The sequence below is a fragment of the Argentina silus genome (genome assembly GCF_951799395.1).
Source record: "Argentina silus genome assembly, chromosome: 1".
NCBI classification, from domain to species: Eukaryota; Metazoa; Chordata; class Actinopteri; order Argentiniformes; family Argentinidae; genus Argentina; species Argentina silus.
In genome coordinates this window covers 31948735-31971234 of record NC_139655.1, presented here as the reverse complement: position 1 = coordinate 31971234, position 22500 = coordinate 31948735, and the positions used below count along the sequence as shown (strand labels likewise).

The window sequence follows — 22500 nt, the reverse complement described above, 5'->3', positions numbered from 1 at the left end:
GGGATAGTCCACTCTAAAATGAAGGTTTGTCCAACGTCGGGGTGTAACGTCTCCTTGTTGTCTGCAGGTGGTTCACAGGGACTTAAAGCCCAGTAACATCCTGTACGTAGATGAGAGTGGCAACGCCGAGTCGATCAGGATCTGTGACTTTGGCTTCGCCAAGCAGCTGAGAGCAGAGAACGGCCTGCTCATGACGCCATGCTACACCGCTAACTTTGTAGCGCCAGAGGTACAGTATACGCCCGCTACATTCTCTCGCTGTCCCTCCTTCCTTTTTCTCTCTCTCAGTGTGGCTGACTCCAACTATACTGTGCTCAGATTATCCTTTCACATTGTCCTTTCCAGCACAGAGAAAGGAGGAGCCAGAGGGTTCACTCAGCATCCGTTTTGGTCGGCAGTCTGCGGACCAAATATGTCCTTATTGATTTGAGCTCAACTTGTGTAATGTCTTACAATCGACCAAAAAAAAGATGTACTTTTTACAGTCTAACATGATCCTCTGACCTTGTGAATAATTGCTGAATGAATGAATGCTCCATGAATAAAAACATTTGGGACACAATTTAAAGTGTCTTCCTACTGACTTGCTCTTCGTTGACCAAGTCCTTTCACAGATTTACAGTACCAGTCAAAAGTTTGGACACACCTTCTCATTCAATGGTTTTTCTTTATTTTTATTTTTATACATTGTAGATTAATATTGAAGACATCAAAACTATGAAGGAACACATATGGAATTATGTAGTAAACAAAAAAGTGTTAAACAAACCAGAATATGTTTTATATTTTATATTCTTCAAAGTAGCCACCTTTTGCTTTGATGACAGCTTTGCACACTCTTGGCAAGGTGTGTCCAAACTTTTGACCGGTACTGTATATGATGAAATACGAAGCCTATCACTGACCAAACCTCTCATGTCTGCAGTGGCTAGATTTCTAGTTTCACGGGGTGGACGACGGCTCCCATTGGATTTCGACCCATTGAACCATCTTCTTAATTCTATAATCTTTGTTTCCAGCTCCGTTTCAGCAACTATAGTGGAAGTGTAACCAGCCAGCCCAGTACAGCTCAGCTCGGTTTGGCTATGTAGTGTGAATTAGGGTTATCTCTCCCCCACTCTCCCTCTCCTTTCTCTATCCTACAGTAGGATTCCTCCTCTCTCTTTCACACAGTATCCCTCTCTATTCATCACACCATCCCACTCCCTTTGTCTCTCATAATCTCTGATCTTTGTTTGTGTTTCCTACTGTCCATGACTATGTGTATTTATGATTTATGTTTTGTGTGTGTGTGTGTGTGTGTGCGTGCGTGCGTGTGTCTGTCTGTCTGTCTGTCTGTCTGTCTGTCTGTCTGTAGGTGCTCAAAAAACAGGGTTATGATGCAGCCTGCGACATCTGGAGCCTGGGCGTCCTGCTCTACACTATGCTCACAGGGTAGGTGTGTGTGTGTGTGTGTGTGTGTGTGTGTGTGTGTGTGTGTGTGTGTGTGTGTGTGTGTGTGTGTGTGTGTGTGTGTGTGTGTGTGTGTGTGTGTGTGTGTGTGTGTGTGTGTGTGTGTGTGTGTGCGTGTGTGCTACTTTACTATATTAGGGTTTTGAGGATTTTACTAAATCCTCCCCTTATCCTCATTCTTTCATACTCTACTCCCTCTCCTCCTCCTCCCTCTACTCATCCTTCCATCATTTTATCTTCCCTTCCCTCTACTCGTCCCTCCATCTATCCCTCTCCTCCCTTCCTCTCTCTCTTCAGGTTTACTCCATTTGCCAACGGACCAGAGGATACTCCAGAAGAGATTCTGGCTCGAATCGGCAGCGGCAAGTTCTCTCTGACTGGAGGATACTGGAACTCTGTCTCAGCTGAAGCAAAGGTACACATGCATACACACACACACACACACACACACACACACACACACACACACACACACACACACACACACACACACACACACACACACAGACACAACAAGAGATATTTATAGATGTCATCCTGATGTAGAATGCCAGTTGATATGAGTGGTACTGTTTATGAGGATGTGTTTAACCTTTGCCTTGACCTCTGTGTATTCCCTGACCTGTAGGAGCTGGTGTCTAAGATGCTGCATGTTGACCCACACCAGCGGCTGACAGCGGGCCAGGTCCTCAGACACCCCTGGGTCACACACCGAGACCAACTCCCCAAATACACACTCAACAGACAGGACGCACCACACCTGGTCAAGGTAGACCACACCCATACACCCACACAAACACACACACACCGACACACACATGCGCACACATGCACCACTTACTTACTTGCTTATGGTACTTGCTTATGGTATTGTATCCAATGGTGTCTTCCACTTCTGTCTCTACTGGTGAGTTTTGGTATGACTGAGTCCGATTCTTGAGCTGCACTGTCTACTACAGATGTGAAACTTTGTGTCGGTGGTCGGGGTGTTAAATAGCACTAGAGTGAGAACACACTCAGGCTCTCAAGGGCTTTGACTCCTGGCCTCCTATCGCCACTCGTGCCATCATGCACTCATGAAAATTTTAGTGACAAACTTCCTTGGGCAGCCAACCTTGAGGAAGACATCCCACAGGAGACCTCTGTTGATCATATCAAAGGCCTTGGATAGGGCTGTGAATAGGTCTTGGTATTGTTCCCAGCACTTCTCTTGTAGTTGCCGTGCAACAAACACCATGTCCACAATGCTCCTGTTCTTCCTAAAGCCACACAGTGACTCAGGCAGCAGGTCTTCAGTGATGTTCTGAACCAGTCTGAGGAGCATCACCTTGGCCAGGACATTGCCAGCAGCAGCCAGTAGTGATATGCCACGACTTGTCACCAAAGATGGATTTGTCGCCCTTGCCTTTATAGATGGTAACTACAGTCATGAGAAAAAATTAGGACACCCTATGAAAACCTTTGTCTTCTTCAACATATTCAAACATATGGACATTTGATATTCATTTGAACAATATTGAAAAATTGAGGTAATATAACTAAACAAATACAACTGAAACAAATTATTTAAAAAATGATTGGTAAAATGTAATTAATAGAAATGCAATCTTCTTGTGAGGAAAAAGTTAGGACACCCCCACATTTAGTTCCACTTAAAATGCCTAAAATTATAATAAAGAGCACCACATCAGGTGCAAATGATTAGAACAGCGTTACAGAGGATTTTGGAGGAGCCTGTCCTATTTAAACCTCAGATATTTAGTTTGGTTTGCTCTTGATTGTTGAAGTGAGTTGCATCACCATGGCAAGATCAAAAGAGCTCTCTGAGGCCTTCAGAATAAAAATTGTAGATGCATATGGGTCTGGGAAGGGATATAAAAAGATCTCCAAACTATTCGAAATTGGCCATTCCACTGTCCGGAAAATAATTTACAAGTGGAGAACATTTAAAACCACCACCAACATGGCCAGGTCAGGCCGCCCAAGCAAGTTCAGCCTAAGAGCTGACCGAAAGATGCTTAAAGAAGTCTCCAACAATCCCAGAATGTCATCACGAGACCTACAGGTATCTCTTGCCACAATTGATGTCAAAGTACATGCATCCACCATAAGAAAGAGACTGAACAAGTTTGCATTACATGGGAGGTGTGCAAGGAGGAAACCCCTGCTGTCAAAAAAAAACATCAGGGCAAGACTAAAGTTTGCCAGAGAACACCTAGAGAAAGACCAGAACTTCTGGAACAATGTGCTTTGGACAGATGAATCCAAAGTTGAACTATTTGGGCACAGTAAGAGTAGACATGTTTGGCGCAAAACCAAGACAGCATTTGAGAACAAGAACCTCATACCAACTGTGAAGCATGGGGGTGGAAATGTCATGGTTTGGGGCTGCTTTTCTGCAGCAGGGCCTGGTCAGCTCACCATCATAGAATCCACTATGAATTTTGTATTGTATCAGAGGGTGCTTGAGGAAAATGTGAGACCATCTGTTCGAAAGTTGAAGCTGAAGCAGATGTGGACCATGCAACATGACAATGACCCAAAACATTCCAGTAAATCTACCAAGGAATGGCTCAAGAAAAATAAATTGAGAGTTCTGGAATGGTCAAGTCAAAGCCCGGATCTTAATCTTATTGAGATGCTGTGGATTGATTTGAAACTGGCTGTGCATGCAAGACACCCCTCGAACATCACACAGCTGAAAGAATTCTGCAAGGAGGAGTGGGAAAAACTTTCTCCCAATTGATGTCAGAGACCTGTAGACAGTTATAAGAAACGTCTAATTGAGGTTATTTCAGCCAAGGGGGGCAATACTAGCTATTAGGGCATAGGGTGTCCTAACTTTTTCCTCAGTAGGAATTGGCATTATTGTTAATTTTTCGTTAAATAAATGATTACAAAGTTACATTTTCATAGTTTTTTGTTCAATTACATCCCCTTTATCTATAGACATTGTTAGAAAGAAGATAACATATTGATATGTCCATATTTTTAAGAGAATAACTTAATATTTTGGGGGGTGTCCTAACTTTTTCTCATGACTGTATGTTGGCCTCCATCCACTGCCAGGGGACAGTTTCATGCTCCCACACCTCCCTGATGAACAGATTCAATGCTCTGGTGCAGAGGTAGCTTCCCTGTTTGGTGACTTCAGCAAGGATGCCGTCAGGGCCAGGAGTCTTGTTGGTGGGATGGTCAGGTAATTCTTCCAGAACTGAGGGGTGGGTTGGGAGGGCTGATTCAGGAGGGCTTCAAAGTGTTCAGCCCATCTCTTAGTTAGATGTTTCTGGTCCTTTCTGAGAGTCAGGCCATCAGCAGATTTCAGAGGGGAGAGGGAACAGTTCCTGGGACCATAGATGGTTTTCATCGCATCATAGAAGTTATGGATGTCATTTGTATTGATATATGATTGTATTTCATGTGCCTTTGATATCCAGCATTTATTCTGCAGGATGAACCCTCCCTTCTTGATGTTCTCCATTTCTGCTTGAGGGTTTAGGATGTGGGATTGTTAAGTGTAGCTCTGTGTACCTTATGCATGTTCTTCAGTAAGGCAGAGATTGTTTCTGAGTTGTCATCAAACCAGTCCTGGTGCTTCCTGCCTCTGTAGCCGATGGAGTGTTCTGCTGCCACATAAAGCATTGAACTGGCAGAGGTCCATTTCTCATCTCTGGAGCCTTCTGTGCTCAGGAGAGGCTCAGTGTTGTCTGGCGGAGGTCGTTTTGGGTGTTCTGGGTGTTGTCTTCACCAAGGTCAGAGGTGGATACTTGCGTAAGGAGGTTATTTAGAGTGCAGTTGGGGGTGCTCGTGTTCTAGTAGCACTTCTTCGCTGAGAGTAGATTGATTCCGGTGGCAAGGGGGAAACCCAGGATGACCCCCCCCCCCCCCACACACACACACACCACTCTGCTCCAACCCTCACTGTCTGTTTCTATCTGTCTCACTATCTAATGAATTCTTCTAACAGGATGACTGTTCTACAGTATAGTCACACTATTATAGAGCTCTGTTCTGTATCATCTTGTGATCCATTCAGAGATGTTTAATCCATTATGTCATATTATTGCTGGAGGTTTCTATACTGTATTGTATTATTGTTCCATTATTAGAGGATAACCCCACCCTCTCTCCTTGCAGGGTGCCATGGCAGCTACTTACTCCGCGCTAAACCGAAATGTACCACCTGTTCTGGACCCTGTGGGCTGTTCCACTCTGGCCCAGCGGAGGGGGGTGAAGAAGCTGACCTCCACCGCTCTGTGACCTTGTTGTGACCTTTGAACCCCTCCCTTGCCAACTCTGACCTCGAATAACCCCTGCCGGAGTGCAGGCGGCCCGGCCCACCTGGTCCCTCCCTGGGGTGACCCTGGACATGAACCCTGACGCACTGGGGACCGCCGCCGACGCCAAATAGGAGCACAGAGACCCCCTCCGTCCCTCCCCCCACCCTTCCCGAGATGAACTAACCCAGTATTCTTCAAGCTTATTCCCAGAGAGCTACATAAGGATGTGCAGGGTGTTGTTACAGTCCAGCTCCAACACACCTTGGTAACCTTATCAAGGTCTTGATGGTTCGTTGGTTAGGTTGAATCAAATGTGTTAGTGCTGGGCTGGGACTGAAGCCTGCACGACCATGCAGCTCTCCAGGACCAGGAGTTGAAGACTATCTGCTGTAACCTGTAGCGTCTCTCCTGACTCCGTCCCTGCTTCGGACAATCAACGCTGTCTCTACGCCCAGAGAGAAGCACGCGTCAGGAAAAAAAAAGAATGTTTTGTATATATATATATATATATATATATATATATACATATATATATATATATATAGCCTAGATTTGGGAACATTTGAGAGATACATGATAATATAATGTATGCATTTAAGATCCATATTGTTGTTGTTATTATTATTATTATTATGTACTGTATAGCTTTAGATCTGTATGTTAACCTTAAGTAGCCTCTGAAGGGACTGTGTCGTCAGACGGGGACAGTAGTGGCGATGTCAAGAGAGGGGGACAAGCTGAATTTCCACTAGCCCCTGCTTGTTCCTTGTTGGGCAACACCCAATCAGACTTCCACAGTAGTCAGAGTGACGGGAAAGACGTCCAATCATCTCTTGTAGGCTGGCATTCCCAACGCCCCCCTCTCTAATGCTGAATGTGAAGTGCCACACTGGGAGGTCAGAAGGTTTGCCAAACCAACTACCAATGCAAAAGTTAATTCCCTCACAGCTTGTATTTGAGTTTGTCAATTCCCTCAAGGAATCCAATTTGAACCGCATCTACTGTCACTAAGCAACCGGTGGATGTCCTGGTTACCTGGCAACACCTGGTGAATGTCTGTCATGCCCCTGCTGTGCTGCGTCACACACAAGTCACAATATGGTGGAACGCTTTCAGCCGGCCAACAAAATGGCTGATCCAGACCAACCCGATGGAGATGAAGAAGCCCAGAGATGACTGCTGTCCCAGCTACCTGTTTCTAGAACCACAGGGTTGGGTACCGCCTGCTCTGTCCACCTCCACACCTCAACCACCGGAGACAGACATGGAGATCTGCTTCTGGGTCCGTGGTTACCTGGATATATCCTCTGGCTGTCTGTGTGTGAGTGAGTGTGACAGTGAGGATCTCTGTATGAGTTGGGAATTGTAAATGCACGTAGAGCAACTCAGGTTTATATACAAAATTAAAAGACAATGCATTTTTATAAGTCCAGTAAGAGAGCAATGTACTAAAGCACACATATGGATTGTGGACTGGGGGAGCAAGGTCCATGGATGTAGAAATATGTGGGCGTGACATGATCTTTCTTGCTAAACTAAGCTGAATCGGATTCAACATCTGGAATAATATGATTTACAGTGGTGTGTAAAGGTAACCCAATGTAGCCTATGTCACTGTCTGGCAAAGACAGAATCTGTGAAGAATGATCAATCCCTTTACAGCACAATATCTGCCTATTTGATTAGTGAAACTGTAGCAATCAACGACTTGTAGCGGTAGCAGTATGTGGCTGGATTTGCATTCAATCCACAGGTATTTTCCATTGGCAATCATTATAGGGGGCTTACAGAAAGCCAGCCACTGCAGACTCCATCTGGCCCTAGTTAGCATGTATGAGCGTTAGCTTGTCCTTTGCTAAGCCCTGGGAGAGTAGGATGAAGTTGGCCCTCGACACTGAACTGTCAGTCTGCATTTCGCACATAGGTAATGGTTCAGACCAGGTAATGGTTCAGACCAGGTCATGGTTCAGACCAGGTCATGGTTCAGACCAGGTAATGGTTCAGACCAGGTCATGGTTCAGACCAGGTCAAGGTTCAGACCACGTAATGGTTCAGACCAGGTCATGGTTCAGACCAGGTCAAGGTTCAGACCAGGTCAAGGTTCAGACCAGGTAATGGGGGAGTATGAAGTGATCCTGGTCTAGGGGCACCTTCTACCCAGAGCCAACCTGTCGTCTTAAGTGGCTCAGATTGCAGACTTGATCGATCAGGACTTGAATTAAATACATGTCCTTTCTGTTCATTCTATTACTATTCATCCTATTCTCTTACTAAATCCATGTGATCCATCACTCTACTCTCCCCTCTCTTGAGGTAGAAGTGTGCCGTTAACAACCAATGTAAGATCAGATTAGCCTATCCTAAATTCTAACCTTCAACCATTTGGGCAACGGTTCAAATCCTGTGTGGTGGTTACCATCTACCTATTCCTCTCTCAACTCATCTGAATGTGTTTGAATATGACAGACATACCTATATTACTCAGCACCCAGCCCTACACACCAACAGTTGTTCGGTTTCATTATTTATTTTTTTCTTCAAATGTGCGTAGAATCTCTGCTTCATATTCTTTTCAGCGGCCTCAAGTTACCATGTCTTAGAAAAAGAATGCGAAGACCTGTGCGTCAGTGTTTGAGAGGTATTCGTATTCTTTTTTCATTTTGAATGGAGACTTTGCTTTCTTTCCTTTTGTTTCTCCATGTCCCCCTCTCTTCATCTGTGTCTTTTCAGTGCAGTAGAGAGCATCTGTCTGTGTCCATTGCATCCCCCTTGCTGCTACATCAACTCTGATTTATACTCGCAGTAGTGTGAGACTGGGAATTTGTATTGAAATAATAAAAAAGGACCTTAAATATGACTGTGTTCATTTCATTGATCTTTCAGGCAAGTGTTACATCATCGAAGAAGCTTTTATTCATTGAGAAGATGTACATAAAGTAGAAAAAAAACCACTACAATAAAAACTATAAGGAGAAAAGTTTACAACGGAATGTCAATTGTACTTCATAGTGCATAAACACCGTATGAAGAAATAACAGATGTTGTTGGGCTTGCACTTCAGCCCATTTACTGGGCTTATTTCTATGCTTTTTTCTTTTCTGTACACAATAATGCAGCTTGGAGTTCATAAACACACGCTGATGAGTATGGTGCAAAACAGGCAATGAATCAGTATTTAAACTCAAATTTGGAGTAGGTAAGGGCTATTACTTAACAATAATAACATAGGAAAAGCACCATAACAGAAACAAATACACATGACATGACATAAGAGCAATTGTAGCTTATATAGTGTATGACACAAACATATGGTAGATAAACTCATTAAGGATAAAAAAAAGAGTTGAAACTGAATTTTGTCTATAATAAAAAAAAAGATGGAAATGAAGTGCGTGCAGCATATTATGCTCATTAAAAACGTGAAAACATTTTGAACATACAACAAAATAAAAACAATGACAAAGGCATACTGCTTGACACAGCTGGGCTCCATTTTAAATCCATAAAGGTGACATCATTGTCATCTACCTAAAATAAGTCAAGGCCGGGACTCAAACAATCACAGATAAAATGCAGACTGCAATATTTACGCAGTAGCTTTTTTACACAGGATCAAATAAAATCACGCATTTGTTTAGGTAGACTTTGCAAGAACATGCTATTACTAGTTATCCTCATATGTAGAAGCGTTACATACTCAAAATTAGGTTAATAAACAAAGACACAGCATAAACATAGCTACAGTTGTGGTCAGAAGTTTACATACACTTGTAAAGAACATGTATGTCATGGCAGTCTTGAGTTTCCAATCATTTCTACAAGTCTTATTTTTCTGTGAAGGATTGATTGGAGCACATACTTCTTTGTCACAAAAAACATTCATGAAGTTTGGTTCTTTTATAAATTTATTATGGGTCTTCTGAAAATGTGACAAAATCTGCTGGGTCAAAAATATACATACAGCAATGCTAATATTTGTTTAAAATATTTGTTCTTTACAAGTGTATGTAAACTTCTGACCACAACTGTATAAGATTACTACCTTTGGGGCCCAATTTGCATGTGCAAAAATCTGAAATCATAAACTGGTCGTGTTACCAATCACAGAGGAAGGGTAAGTATCAGTTTGTTTACGTTCAACGTGTGTAATGTTGCACTTTAAGTTTTCTGGAAGTAACAAGTAATTAAGAAATGATCCTGGTGGCAGGATCATCTGGTCTAGGGGTGGGGCTCTCTAGCGAGGAGGCAGAGTTGTCTGGCAAAGGGGCTTGGAGGTCTTGCAGTTGGTTTTCTGATGGAGAGGCAGGGTCATCAAAAAGGGGGGCGTGGTTTTGGGCTGCGGGCAGTGAGGTATGGTTATTGGCCTCTGGATTGCCAGGTTGTCCACCAGCCTGAAGCCTCTGCTCCTTTATCCTCCTCAGCCCGTCGTTTTTCAAGTGTACTCGCAGACCTCTCTCCGTCTGCTGGTAGATTTTGCACTCTTTGCAGTACCAAGGTGTGACCGCTGTGTGCCTGGTATAATGCAAGAGGTAGGAATTGAGGCTGCCGAAACCTTGTTGACACAAATCACACCTAGGGATCATTTTAGGGTGTTCTCTCTGATAGTGCTTCAGAATTTCACCTTTGCCATGTCCACCACCCCACCCCTTCTGTTCCCCAGGACAGAAGGCACAGTGGTACACCATGTTCTGGTTGGCGTGCCGACGGGCATGGGTGTCCAGCATAACCTGGTTGCGGCAGTCCGTCTTGCATACGTCGCAGAAGAAAATTTTCCTGGTCGGATTTCGCTTGACCTTGCGACCCTCGTGGTGGTCACGCAGGTGGTACTTCAGGCGCTTCTTCGTATCGAAGTACGTGTTAGGGCAGATGTCGCACTTATAGGGCTTGGGTTCCTTGGCGACAGACACCGGGTGACTATCCTGGTGATCCAAAAAACTGCCACGGTTTTGGAAGGTTTCGGAGCACACATGGCAGTGGTATCCTACCGCTCTCTTCTTCCTCTCTACAGTCTCCTCATTTGACCAGTGCTTGGCCATTTTCTTCTCTTCTGCCATCAGCCTCTCTTCTTTCCACCTCTCTATCATCATATTCGTCCTCTCTTCCAGTCTGTTCTCCTCTACCCATATCTCTTCCATCGTCATCTCTTTTTTCTCCTTTTTAATCCTCTTCTCTTCTATGAGAACTGGTGACTGGTCATCCATCATCCTCTTTTTTATATGCCAATCGTTACTATTTTGTATCTTCTTCTCTTCCTTGAGAACAGGTGACAGATCATACAAAAGCTTGTCAAAGCCTCCCTCATCCTCATCCTCATCTTCTTCCTCCTCCTCCTCCTCCTCCTCCTCGTTATGGTACTCTATCACAAACTCTCCTCCCCCCTCTTCTCCTTTGTATGAGAACTCGAGCGCAAACTTTCCACCCCCCTGCTCCTCCTCCTCCTCTGGGTTTGAGTATTCTATAATATACATTCCCCCCTCCTCCTCCTCTTCCTGCTCTTTATCAGACTCCTCCAGCCCTGCCTTCTTCATGTACTCTTTTAGCATCTTCTCCTCTGGAAGTGAGTATTCTATCTCATGCAAGCCTCCCTCCTCCTTCTTTATCCCATACACTACTTCCTCCTCCTCCTCCTCCTCCTCCTTTAACGCATACACTTCCCCCTCCCCTCCCTCTTTTACTGGATATGAGTAATCTACCTCGACCACTCTGATCTGGTCATATCCCTCTGCAAAATTCTCCTCCCCTCCATTTTCCTCTTTGGTTGAATGAAACGACTCACTCAAGTGATTGACCGCTGAATGAATATTGAAATGCAAGGGCTCCTCTTTGAGCGAATTAAATGAATGGCTAAGGTGATTCAACTGTGGATTTAGATCAGTGAGTTCTTCGCTGCCATCAGCCGTGACAGTGCCAGCCCTGTCCTCTTCAGCCAGCCCCCTCTCCTCCGCACTCTCAACAGAGACCTGTAAGAGAAAAATAAACAAACAAGGACTTTGGTTACATTTTCAACTCCCGATAAGCAGAGCTTAAAATCAGTGAATCAGCTGCTGTTTGAATAAAAAAAAAAAAATTCTTATTCTCTCACAGGGTATTTTAGTATTTAGTATCATTTTAGTACTGCAGATATAGGGTAGACACTAATGGTTGTTTGCGTGTGGACATAACATATGCAACTTTACGAGTTAAAGCACTTCAGGAGCTGTAACAGAGCGACATATCAGAGAGGGTTTACATAGCGACATGAACAATTGGGTATTCTTCGTGGTGTGGAATAGAGAGCGGGCAACAATGAGTGAGCAATAATGTGCGTTGATTGACTATGATATGTTCTTAATTATATCGTCCCCCAATGCATGCCATAAATTGATTGAAGGAGCATATGACGTCAATGTTCAATCGTTACATCGCATGGTCAATATACATTGGAAGTCTGGCTACGGTGACATGCACTGGAGCGATGGAGAGCAAAGAGAGGATACTTACCACGTTGCAGACTATTTCATAAATCGTTGGAATTGCGTCCACATTCAATATTGATCTCGTGGTGAAACCGAGATAGATATTCGTAAAGCAGTCCTCTGTAAAGTGCTCGCTGCATATGTGGCAACTGTCGGGGATTTGCTCTCCAGGGTTACTTCTCTCAATAAACACTTGCCACTGTTGACGTCTTTGCGGGTCCTCTGGTAAACAATAATGAATAATGTCGTCCGATTTGTTGACGCATCCGTTTACAATACATTTGTGAATTTCCATGGCTCTTTTTTCTATTAAACCTAGTATTTTCTTATAAAACTGAGCTTCAAATATTTAGCCAGCCGTTCAACACTATAGTGCTGCTGTGATCAAGATGTGGGACGCTGTTTTAAAACTGATGACTGTCCAACAAGAAGCTCTCTTTAGCTAGGCTAGATAGCATTGAGGCTATGCTATCTAACTTACTGTGAAGATATTGAATATCCGCAGTTATTCTTCCTCTTCCTCTTTCTCGCTTACTGGCTAATTGGTCTGAACGGTGACGAGTTCAGCTATATGTCTGAACCTGTATAGAATCGATTATATTCATTTTTCACAACAACTAAAATTTGACAACTTATATTTGCTCAAATGTAGCTGGCTGCCTCTTCTGTGTTTCAACTTTCATGCAGTTCTGAAGAAGATACCGGGCATGATCGCCTCCTGCTGTTGCGGAGTGTTTCTGATGGACCCATTATTTATATAATTCTATGATCACTCACATATATATATGTATATATATGCCATTTAGCTGACGCTGACGCACATATAACATTTGAGAATACAGGGTTGTTTAGTAAAAAATACATCCACGATTCTAAGCATGTGAGCACTACTCATTGTCATTGGTTCAGCGGCTCTGAATCCGCGCGTGTGTTTGTTGGACCTGTGTGAATAAAGCTTTACATTTTTGAATGAATAAATTGCGCATGCGTAGGCCGGTTCAACATCAACAGTGAGCTGGTTTTCAGATTGTGAGTTGATTGGGGAGACATCGGTCCCTTTTTCTTTCTAAAAATTGTTCTTACATCAAGTAGTGACGCCACATCAACAGGAAATACGGAGACTGGCTGAGTTGTAAAGAATATGCCCAAAAATAAAGGTAAGGCGGAAGCAAAATACTTGTTTTTCTCCAGAGTTTGTAGCATTGCAAGCTATCGCGCCGCCACGGACTTAAGCAAGCTAGCTATCTACATGCAGTGAAAACGTGACACAATTCAGTTGAACGATGTAGTAAAAGCTAGCTAACTAGCTGCTCTATCTTGCACCTGCTAGCACCTGCTAGCTAGTTATAAAGATATACATCGATGAAATAGCTGCTATATCCAGCTAAAGAGTGTATCACTGGAAGTTCGCCTATTCCTCTGTGGAAGTGTCAGTCGTGTATTATCATGGCATGTCCTGTTGATTTGATTAGTAGTAAAAGCCCGTTGTGTCTCTGGTAGTCGTTGGGAAGCTGGCTCCGCACGGCGCTGACAGCGACATGTTTTCCATTACCGTTGGCTAGCTATGCACTTCTACCCGTTCACATTGCAACCGGCGTAGCTATTACTTTTAGATTTCATCTAATGGTAACTAAAGCTTTGTTAGCTAGCTAGCTAGCTAGCTAGCTATTTCTACTCTATATAAGCCGTTAAAGTAACGCATATTATACAGCATCTATAGCAGATTTTCCTGAAGTTAAGGTAGCTGTCCGTCTTGCGGTGTCAGCATTGAAGCTGAATAGTACGTTTGGGTACTGACTACTGTTATCTTGGTTGTTGACAGGTTGTGTACTGTATATATGTGGCCTTTATCCCCGTAAATGGCAATCTTCATTGGGCCTTAGTTCAATTTTTTTTATTGGGGAACCCTCATGACGGCATATTAAAAATTATATGAGTATTTATCAGGGCAAAGGGCACTATACACAACCTAAATGAAAAGGAAAAAACACTCGGGTGTCATACTGAGTTAACAGGACACAGAAAAATCAATAAAAATCAATCACTTGTGAAGACTAACTTAACCTCTCGCTCTCTCCCCTCCTCCCCTCTTTCCAGGTAAGGGAGGAAAGAACCGTAGACGAGGAAAGAATGAGAATGAGTCTGAGAAGAGAGAGCTGGTGTTCAAAGAGGATGGCCAGGGTGAGTGCTGGGGTAGTGGGAATGGTTGAATTTAATGCTACAACTGCACTGGGCATGGCATTTTCTGTTCTGTTGTCTGCCTAATTCGCTTGGTGTCCAAACCTCTCCTCTCCTCTTTGGTTCTAGTGTTCTAAAATCCTTTGCTCCCAGGGTTGGAATATGTTAGAATGTTTCAGAATATGCAGTGGATGTCCTCCCCATAGAGATAACGTGAGCCCGGATCTGTCCTCCCCCCGGTTTTAGAATTGCCATGGAATGAGCAAATAGTCCATTCCATGCACCCTCCTCTTTCTTGTGCTGTACAATATCTGGTTGATTGAGTCTGTGCTGCTGAATATTCATATGTATACCCCTGTTCTCTGTGTTCTAGAATATGCTCAGGTGATTAAGATGCTGGGGAATGGGCGGTTGGAAGCCATGTGCTTTGATGGAGTCAAACGGCTCTGCCACATCAGAGGAAAACTCCGGAAAAAGGTAGGGACGTCCCCTCCTGTGTGTCCCCCTCCCCCTCACTTTGATACACAGGGAAAACCCTACACGGCACGCTGACTCAACGCTTTCCCAATACATTGTCAGCTGCCATAGCTGTAATGCAGGATAGGCTCTATCTGTGATGGCCTGGTGGGTCTAAGAGAGGGGTCCCTGTGTTTTTTTAATATTTGATATTAATGTTCATTCGTTCAAAGCAGGGTTGTCACATTGTTCTCACTCTTTCTCCTTTCCCCATCCCAGGTGTGGATTAATACGTCAGACATCATTCTGGTGGGATTGAGAGATTATCAGGTGTGTGGCTCATCACAGATTACAGATATAATGTAGATTAAGTGTGGTATCATTTATAAGTGATTTTTATAAATGACAATAGAAGATAAATGGGTATTGTATATATGGTCCCAACAGGAAGCAAAATCACAACCTACGCATTGCTAGGTGTAGCTATGATGGAGTTGAGATGACTGCTTCTGTCTGGAGTGATGACATGGCCATGGTCAGAAAGGTTGCTCTACATTAGGCTATCAGTGGCACACAGACATGGATTGATCTGAAGCACGAGTGCCAAAATCCAATCCTTGTGGACCGCAGTGTTCATGAGTTTTCTTTTTTCCCTAGTTACTTCATACAAAGTCCACACACAACTGGTTTCCCAGGTCTAAATCAGACAACTGACTCAAATTAAACAATGCAAACAAGCAGATATTGTGGCCCTCTAGGAATTGAGTTTGATACCTCCTGATCTAAAGGGATCTTTCTCTCTCTCTCTCTCTCTCCCGTACAGGACCAAAAAGCCGATGTCATCCTGAAGTACAACGCGGATGAAGCCCGAAGTCTGAAAGCCTACGGAGAGCTACCGGAGCACGGTGAGTCACACTGGCCTGGGCCCTGGGGTCGGATGGCACCTAACCTTGTTGAATTGTTTTGTGAACACTTCCTTGTTTTCTCTCTAACCCCTCCCTCTCTCTCCTCCCCCACCCCCCCTCAGCCAAAATCAATGAGACAGACACCTTCGGCCCTGGAGACGACGAGGACATTCAGTTTGACGACATCGGCGATGACGACGAGGACATTGATGACGTAAGTGCTCCCTGAGGATTGTAGTTACGGTTGCCTGAGTGATCTAGCTGGTGTGGCCAGTGTTTTTAGGAACATGGTGTTTAAAAAGATGCCATTGAGTTTCACTGCTGTCTGTCAAGGCAGTGCAGTCACAGCTCTGTCAGTGGAGGAATGTGTGTGTGTGCAGTGATCAGCCAAGCTAAGGTCAATTGTGGGTGATATAGGAGAGAAACGACTCTTATCAGTGTTTTGTCGACAAAGGAGTGATCAACTGGAGAGCTGGAGAATGATGTTGTTTTAAATGCCTCCCTTCTTCCTCCTCCTCCTCCTCTTCCTCTTCTTCTTCTTCCAGATTTAAACACCTTCTGCCAGAGGGGAAGGTGGGATTTTTATTACCTCTGCTCCGGAATACTGCACAGGACTTGGGTTCCCCATACTGGAGTCGCTGTCTCTGCCCTTCCCTGCAGACACGCATACATTTCAAAGAGGGTCAACCTTCCCACTCTCACTGATGCAACAACTGCACCATCTCGCTCACAGAGACTCTGCGTCATCTTTTTAATGTATTTATATTGATTTCACACAGTGGAATTTAGTTACAAGTACAGAATCTCTAGATTCGCAATAAAAAGATGAACCATTTTATGTTTGGTCTGGCAGTCTGTATCATTGTAATTTCTAGTTCAGAAGAGTTCTTTTTATAGTCTAGATAAGCTGAAGATGTTTATTGATTGATTATGAAAAAAATACCCTTCAAGATGATGCCTCTGTATGTTTTAGGAATGTTTCTTTTGTTTTTAATTCTATAAAGTATTAAGATGATGACACATTGCAGTTAGTTAATGCTTTGTTTGTTTTTGTTTGTTTGTTTGTATGTTTTGTATTGGTCTGATCAAATTAAGTCACCCCCCCCCTTTCCAAAGTCAATCTGTATTTTTCTATTGTTTTCCCATATGTGTTTTTGTCTGTTTTCCATGTTGTTTTTATCTAACTCTGTGGTTGTGAGACGCTGCAGAGTTTTTTATACAGGCTACAAGCCTCTACTCTGTTTCTAACGCCACAGTGAGTATTCGTGTTTCTCTGAAGTAACTAATGTACTATCATTTCTGAAGGCTGAATATAGGGATTTCCAATAAAGAACATAATTCCATTGAATTGAGATGATCTTTTTGACAATTGCCATTCAATGACAAAAAAAAAAGTACATTTAATAAGTGCAATGTTTCGGTCAAAGACCTTCAGACCTCAAGCATGAGGAAGGTCTTTGCCTGAAATGCTACACTTCCGATTCCACATTGCTTTTTATTCCTGAGGATAGATAGATACTTGTTACTGTCACTAGGTGGTGCCACTAAGCCACGGCCAGACTCTTTCTAAACCACAGTACATCTATGGTGTTGGGTGCTCCAGGGTGAAGTAGTATATGCACAGATCTAGGATCAGCTTACCTTGGCCAAGTCCACCCCTACTAGCTCCTACGTCCTAGACACTTGTGTAGCGGTTTGAGTAAAGTGGTCACACTCAACCATTGCCTCTGGTTGAGTAAATAGGGGTTGTCTGCCCAGGGCTAACCTCGTTGTGACCAGGCTTTTATAGTTCGGAAAGCCTGGGCAAATCCTTTGCAGAAAGTAGCTACAAAGGGGTGGAAACCTGATTGAACTGAGTAACGCCTCCTGACACGTTAAACCAATCAAATACCTTGCTTGTTTTTCAGTTTTTCCTTCAGGTTTTCTTCAATGTTGGAAGTGTTCAGTGTTGCTGTCTGCAAGATTACGCACATAACAGCAACCAACCATTCTACAGGCATGTTGGGGAGGGTTCTTCAAATGTAACATCCAATGAAATTCCGAGTACATTCTCCCATCGCTCCAAAAGAGGTGTGAGAACAACGTGATTTGGAGGTATGGCTCCGTGAGACTAGCACAGGGCAAATGTCTCTGCCAACTGTGAAAAGACCACCTATTTTCCAGCGGTTGTTTGTCTATTCTAGGGGCAACGGAAGGCTGATATAGCCCAGCATATACAAATCACCTATCTCTGCACCACATAAAGGCTAAACAGTTTCTTCCTCATGACACGCAGCTCTCCTGCTTCTTTTCTCGGCCCAGATTTGGTGCCATAGAGGGGGGCGGGAGGGGGAGACGTTTGAGATTGCTGCACCTCGGGGGAGATAAGAGATTAAAAGAAAGCATAATCGGATTGCTTCAAAACGATAGCCTCCTCTGAAAGATCCGGAAAATTGCATTTGAATTCATCTATCGGCAGCAGTCGACCTTCTTCGGCAGTCCTATTCTTCGTGTCTTTCTCGTCTTCCGTGCATCATCACCAACATAATAGGTCTAGTTACCCTTGGCTGAAGCCTAATGTGATTATAAAATCAATGCACACAGGAAAACACGTGCACACATATAGATCTAATTTGTTTTTTAGGCTATAACAACCATGATCATTCATTTCCCTCCACATAGATAGGCTGTACTCTGCTGTTTCCATCCTATTTCCACTGAGATGCACCCTAGGCTCTATTTTTAGTGTAAGCCTATAGTCCAAGGCTGAGCAAGTGTGTGTGTGTGTGTGTGTGTGTGTGTGTGTGTGCGCGCGCGCGCGTGCGTGTGAAAAGAGAGAGAGAGAAAGACCACTGACCCGTCATGCATGTGTTTACATTCATGCAATGACGTAAGGCAGCCCGGAGGGCATCGCCTGGCACGTGCACCCTCCCAGACCCAAACAACCGCCAAAAATAGATGAAACGTGCAAGAGACTGAGATCCTAATTCAAAGCGAAAAGAGGCAGTTCATCTGATAGAAGGGTCTAATAATAATTAATTCCTGCTTGAAAACAGTAAAATCCTCACCCATCAGCTCTTTCCCTCAGCTCTCTATCTCTCTTATGTTTCTCTCTCTCACTCTCTCTCTCTCTCTCTCTCTCTATCTCCCCCCCTCTCTCTTTCTCCCTCTCTCTCTCTCTCTCCCCCTCTCTCTCTCTCCTCTCTCTCTCTCTCTCTCTGGCATAAGCTTCTCATAAAGTCTCCTATAGGCTCTTCGTTCCTGCCGCAGTCGTTATAGTGAAGTGAGCAGTCTGCAGCGGAACGCAGGGAGGCTGCTGAGTGGCGGGACCAACAATGATGTCTACCGTCTCACCAGCGCGGGGTGGTCCAGTGGTGACAGGTGAGATGACGGGCTCAAGGCGGGGGTAGTGGGGTTGGGGGGGGGAGGGGGCGGGGTGGTATATGCATATCGTCTGACACTCAGTAGCAACTATCTAATGACTTATACAATTTCATTGTTGTTATGGAGGTTTTCTCTTTCCTCCATTTGATTATGTATGCTATGTCAAATGTAGGCAATTCATGTCAATAAATGCAAATTGAACAATTTAACATAGGCTGCATGTGTTTACCCATGGGGTAGATCTGACTGTGCATGCATTTGCCTACATTCACATATCTAATGAAAGTGAAACCGTGTGTGTGTCAATACTTGAGATTAGTGTTAGCTCAACGGTTTAACACAGTCTTAAGTTGCAAATACAGGCCTGTTTTGATACCTGTGCTCTTACACTGTTTGAGAGAACTCGCAGTGCTGCTGTCACATCCATAGAACGATGAACCATGCAGGAGCCTCTCTTGTTGTTGTGTGGTGGTTGTTTATATCTGTCTGACAGACTGTCAATGGACATAAACAACACAACAGGAGCAGGGTCACCCTCAAAGGGTTCACGAAGACAAAGGTTACGCTGACATTTGACCCCTACAGCATTTGACATGGGCACTATGAAGAGAGTGACCTTGAGGTCAGCTATAAGTGTGTGTGTGTTTGCGCATGCGTGTGTGTCTGTGCACATGCTTTTATGTGTGTGTGTGTGTGTGTGTGTGTGTGTGTGTGTGTGTGTGTGTGTGTGTGTGTGTCCCTCTCAAACACAGACATGGCTAGGAGTCATGCAGGGATGTGGCATCTAAGCGTACATGTTTTTGATTCTATATTAGTCTTTGCCTCCCAGCCAATGGGTATGAATCATTACAGTGTGACTCTACTCTACCCAACAGCAGCCCTAACCCTTCCCCCAATCACTGGGACTAGGATACTCACCAATGGGCACATGTCTCCCTCTCGGCTATCATCCAATCACAGCAGCCCAGCAGGTAAACAACCACTCTCAGCGTCCATTTTCATCATGATAATATGTGGGGCTGTCCTACGTTTATATGACATCACTGCTTTATATGATATCATTGCTGGTACTACTTGTAAGCATTTATTGAACATTGGACTCAAACTGAGTCATCATAAAAGAAGACCAAGAAAGGTTGTCCATACTTGGGCAGGGGATTGCCAGACCTGAGTTGGACTTGTGGCGGTTCAGGGTAGTGCATACAGACACTTCCAGTCCAAAGAAGCACTTGAGGAGAGAGAGGAGAGACAGAGGAGCAGACAGAGAGGCGATGGCACGTAGTAAGCCTCTCTGAGGCTGGGGTCATAGTCAGGCATCAGGTAATGAGGAGCTGTCCCTGGTCCTGAACAGATGGAGAGGCTGACAACCATTGTTCCTATGGGCTGCTATCCAGGGTGCTGACTGTGGTCGGTCTGGTGTTGAGGTGCTGAACGGACAGACCCAGGGTTTCTGAAGGAACAGTTAATATATGCCATTTAGCTGACGCTTTTATCCAAAGCGACTTACATTGCAGTGAGTGCATACATTTATCAGTATATATGGTCCCAGTGGGAATCAAACCCACAACCTTAGTGTTGTTAACGCCATGCTCTACCAACCGAGCCACAGAGGACCACAGTTCAGGGGAAGCTGAAGGGACAGCTCCCAGGTGTGTCTCCCAGGTGTGTAGCATTGATACTCAGAGGTAGCTACATTAGCATTGGTGCTCAGAGGTAGCTACATTAGCATTGGTGCTCAGAGGTAGCTACATTAGCATTGGTGCTCAGAGGTAGCTACATTAGCATTGGTGCTCAGAGGTAGCTACTGTGGCATTGGTGCTCAGAGGTAGCTACATTAGCATTGGTGCTCAGAGGTAGCTACATTAGCATTGGTGCTCAGAGGTAGCTACATTAGCATTGGTGCTCAGAGGTAGCTACATTAGCATTGGTGCTCAGAGGTAGCTACATTAGCATTGGTGCTCAGAGGTAGCTACATTAGCATTGGTGCTCAGAGGTAGCTACATTAGCATTGGTGCTCAGAGGTAGCTACAGTGGCATTGGTGCTGTAGTCAGAGGTAGCTACAGTGACCCTCCACTCCACTGCTGCAGAGTCTGGCTTCCTAACACTTGTTTCCCTTGTCATCATAATTGCCCTCTTGATGTACTCAATTCTCTCTCTCTCTCTCTCTCTCGCTCTCTCTCTCTCTCCCTCTCTCCCTCTCTCTCCCCCTTGTGTTTGAAAGGGTCACCACGGTTGAATAGAATGCAGTTAGCGAAAGAGAGAAGAGAGGAGAGAGAGAAGACTCAGGGTATGAGTAATTCCAGCTGGAGGGACTGTATGGGGTCTGTCTGTCATCTGTCAGTGGGACTATTAGTCACACACAGACACACATATTTGGAATTTGACGAAATTGCATGTGTTTGTGTGTGTCCGTGCCTGTGTGTGTGTGTGTGTGTGTGTGTTTGTTTGTTTGTGCCAATGATGTATATATATATATATATATATCATATATATATATCATATATATATATATATATATATATATATATATATATATATATATATATATTTGTGTGTGTGTGTGTGTGTGTGTGTGTGTGTAGATCTCTCAGAGCTGCTGCTGTGCTCTCTGGTTTCCAAGATATGTGTGTGTGTTTGCAGAAAATGAACTTAGCTAATTAAAATGAGAACACTTACTTATTGCCTCTGCTGTGTTTGTGCGTGTGCGTGTGTGTGCGTGCGTTCTTGCTTGCTTGCGCGCACGCGCGTGTGTGTGTGTGTGTGTAGATCTCTCAGAGCTGCTGCGTGATAAGGAGCGCCGTGTGCAGCAGCAGCTGGAGCGCTGTGCAGAGGAACGAGGGAGGAATATGGAGAAGCACAGAAAGAGAGAGGAGGTCCGCAGGGCTGCGGCGGAGGAGAAGAGACGGCAACACGAGGAGGGGGAGAAGGTCAGAGTTCACACTAATGACAGACAGACTACCTCTCCTTCTATCTCTGGACCCTGTCTCATCTCTCCATCTTACCTTCTATCCATGTCATTTCTATCCCTCTCTCACTCCATCTCTCTCTCTCTCTCTCTCTTTCTCTTTCTCTCTCTCTGAAGTCTGCCAAGCTTAGTTGAGATGCTGTTTACTGTTCAACCATTTCAGAAATTCAATTTAATTGAGCTGCACTAAATTCAATTTAGTCGACAGTCGGACGCTGTTGTCCTTATGTAGCAAATTAAATTACCACTGCACAGTGACATCATGGCCTGCCTGAGATTCAAGCACTGCCACCCTGGAGCTAGAGAATGCCTAGGCTTTTCTGGTTCAATGGTAGGCTATTGTTGGTGCTTCGTTGCAAAGTATGCAGGTGTAGAGGACTGCAGGTTCTAATCCAGTTGGTGGAGTGCTATGTAGGCCAGGAGGAGAATCTTGTAATTGACACGG

General features: G+C 44.2%; 3 protein-coding genes across 6 annotated transcripts in view; 2 read left to right on the top strand and 1 right to left on the bottom strand.

The window, feature by feature from the left end:
* Positions 1-8589, top strand: part of rps6ka3b (ribosomal protein S6 kinase, polypeptide 3b) — a 31986-nt gene extending 23397 nt beyond the window's left edge. For all 3 annotated transcript variants that reach the window (XM_083670350.1, XM_083670349.1, XM_083670348.1), the window contains exons 17-21: positions 68-229; positions 1358-1434; positions 1750-1867; positions 2081-2221; positions 5590-8589. In XM_083670350.1, the coding sequence (XP_083526476.1) occupies positions 68-229; positions 1358-1434; positions 1750-1867; positions 2081-2221; positions 5590-5712 (621 nt within the window). In that variant the 3' untranslated portion in view covers positions 5713-8589. The remainder of the gene's footprint in view (positions 1-67; positions 230-1357; positions 1435-1749; positions 1868-2080; positions 2222-5589) is intronic.
* Positions 8590-8710: 121 nt separating this feature from the next.
* Positions 8711-12760, bottom strand: LOC310804831 (uncharacterized protein). 2 transcript variants are annotated; one of them, XM_083670190.1, is made up of 3 exons: positions 12669-12750; positions 12213-12409; positions 8711-11692 (listed from the first exon to the last, which is right to left on the bottom strand). In XM_083670190.1, exon 3 carries the CDS (start codon positions 11273-11275, stop codon positions 9917-9919), a length of 1359 nt encoding a protein of 452 aa, XP_083526316.1. In that variant the 5' UTR covers positions 11276-11692; positions 12213-12409; positions 12669-12750; the 3' UTR covers positions 8711-9916. The 2 variants fall into 2 exon arrangements, with proteins under 2 accessions (XP_083526316.1, XP_083526315.1); XM_083670189.1 differs by having other exon boundaries at positions 12213-12760.
* Positions 12761-13195: 435 nt separating this feature from the next.
* Positions 13196-17074, top strand: eif1axb (eukaryotic translation initiation factor 1A X-linked b). The gene is made up of 7 exons (XM_083668307.1): positions 13196-13344; positions 14285-14368; positions 14739-14842; positions 15101-15151; positions 15645-15726; positions 15849-15940; positions 16272-17074. The coding sequence occupies exons 1-7, from the start codon at positions 13329-13331 to the stop codon at positions 16275-16277; spliced, it is 435 nt and encodes a 144-aa protein (XP_083524433.1). The 5' UTR covers positions 13196-13328; the 3' UTR covers positions 16278-17074.
* The last annotated feature ends 5426 nt before the right edge of the window (positions 17075-22500 follow it).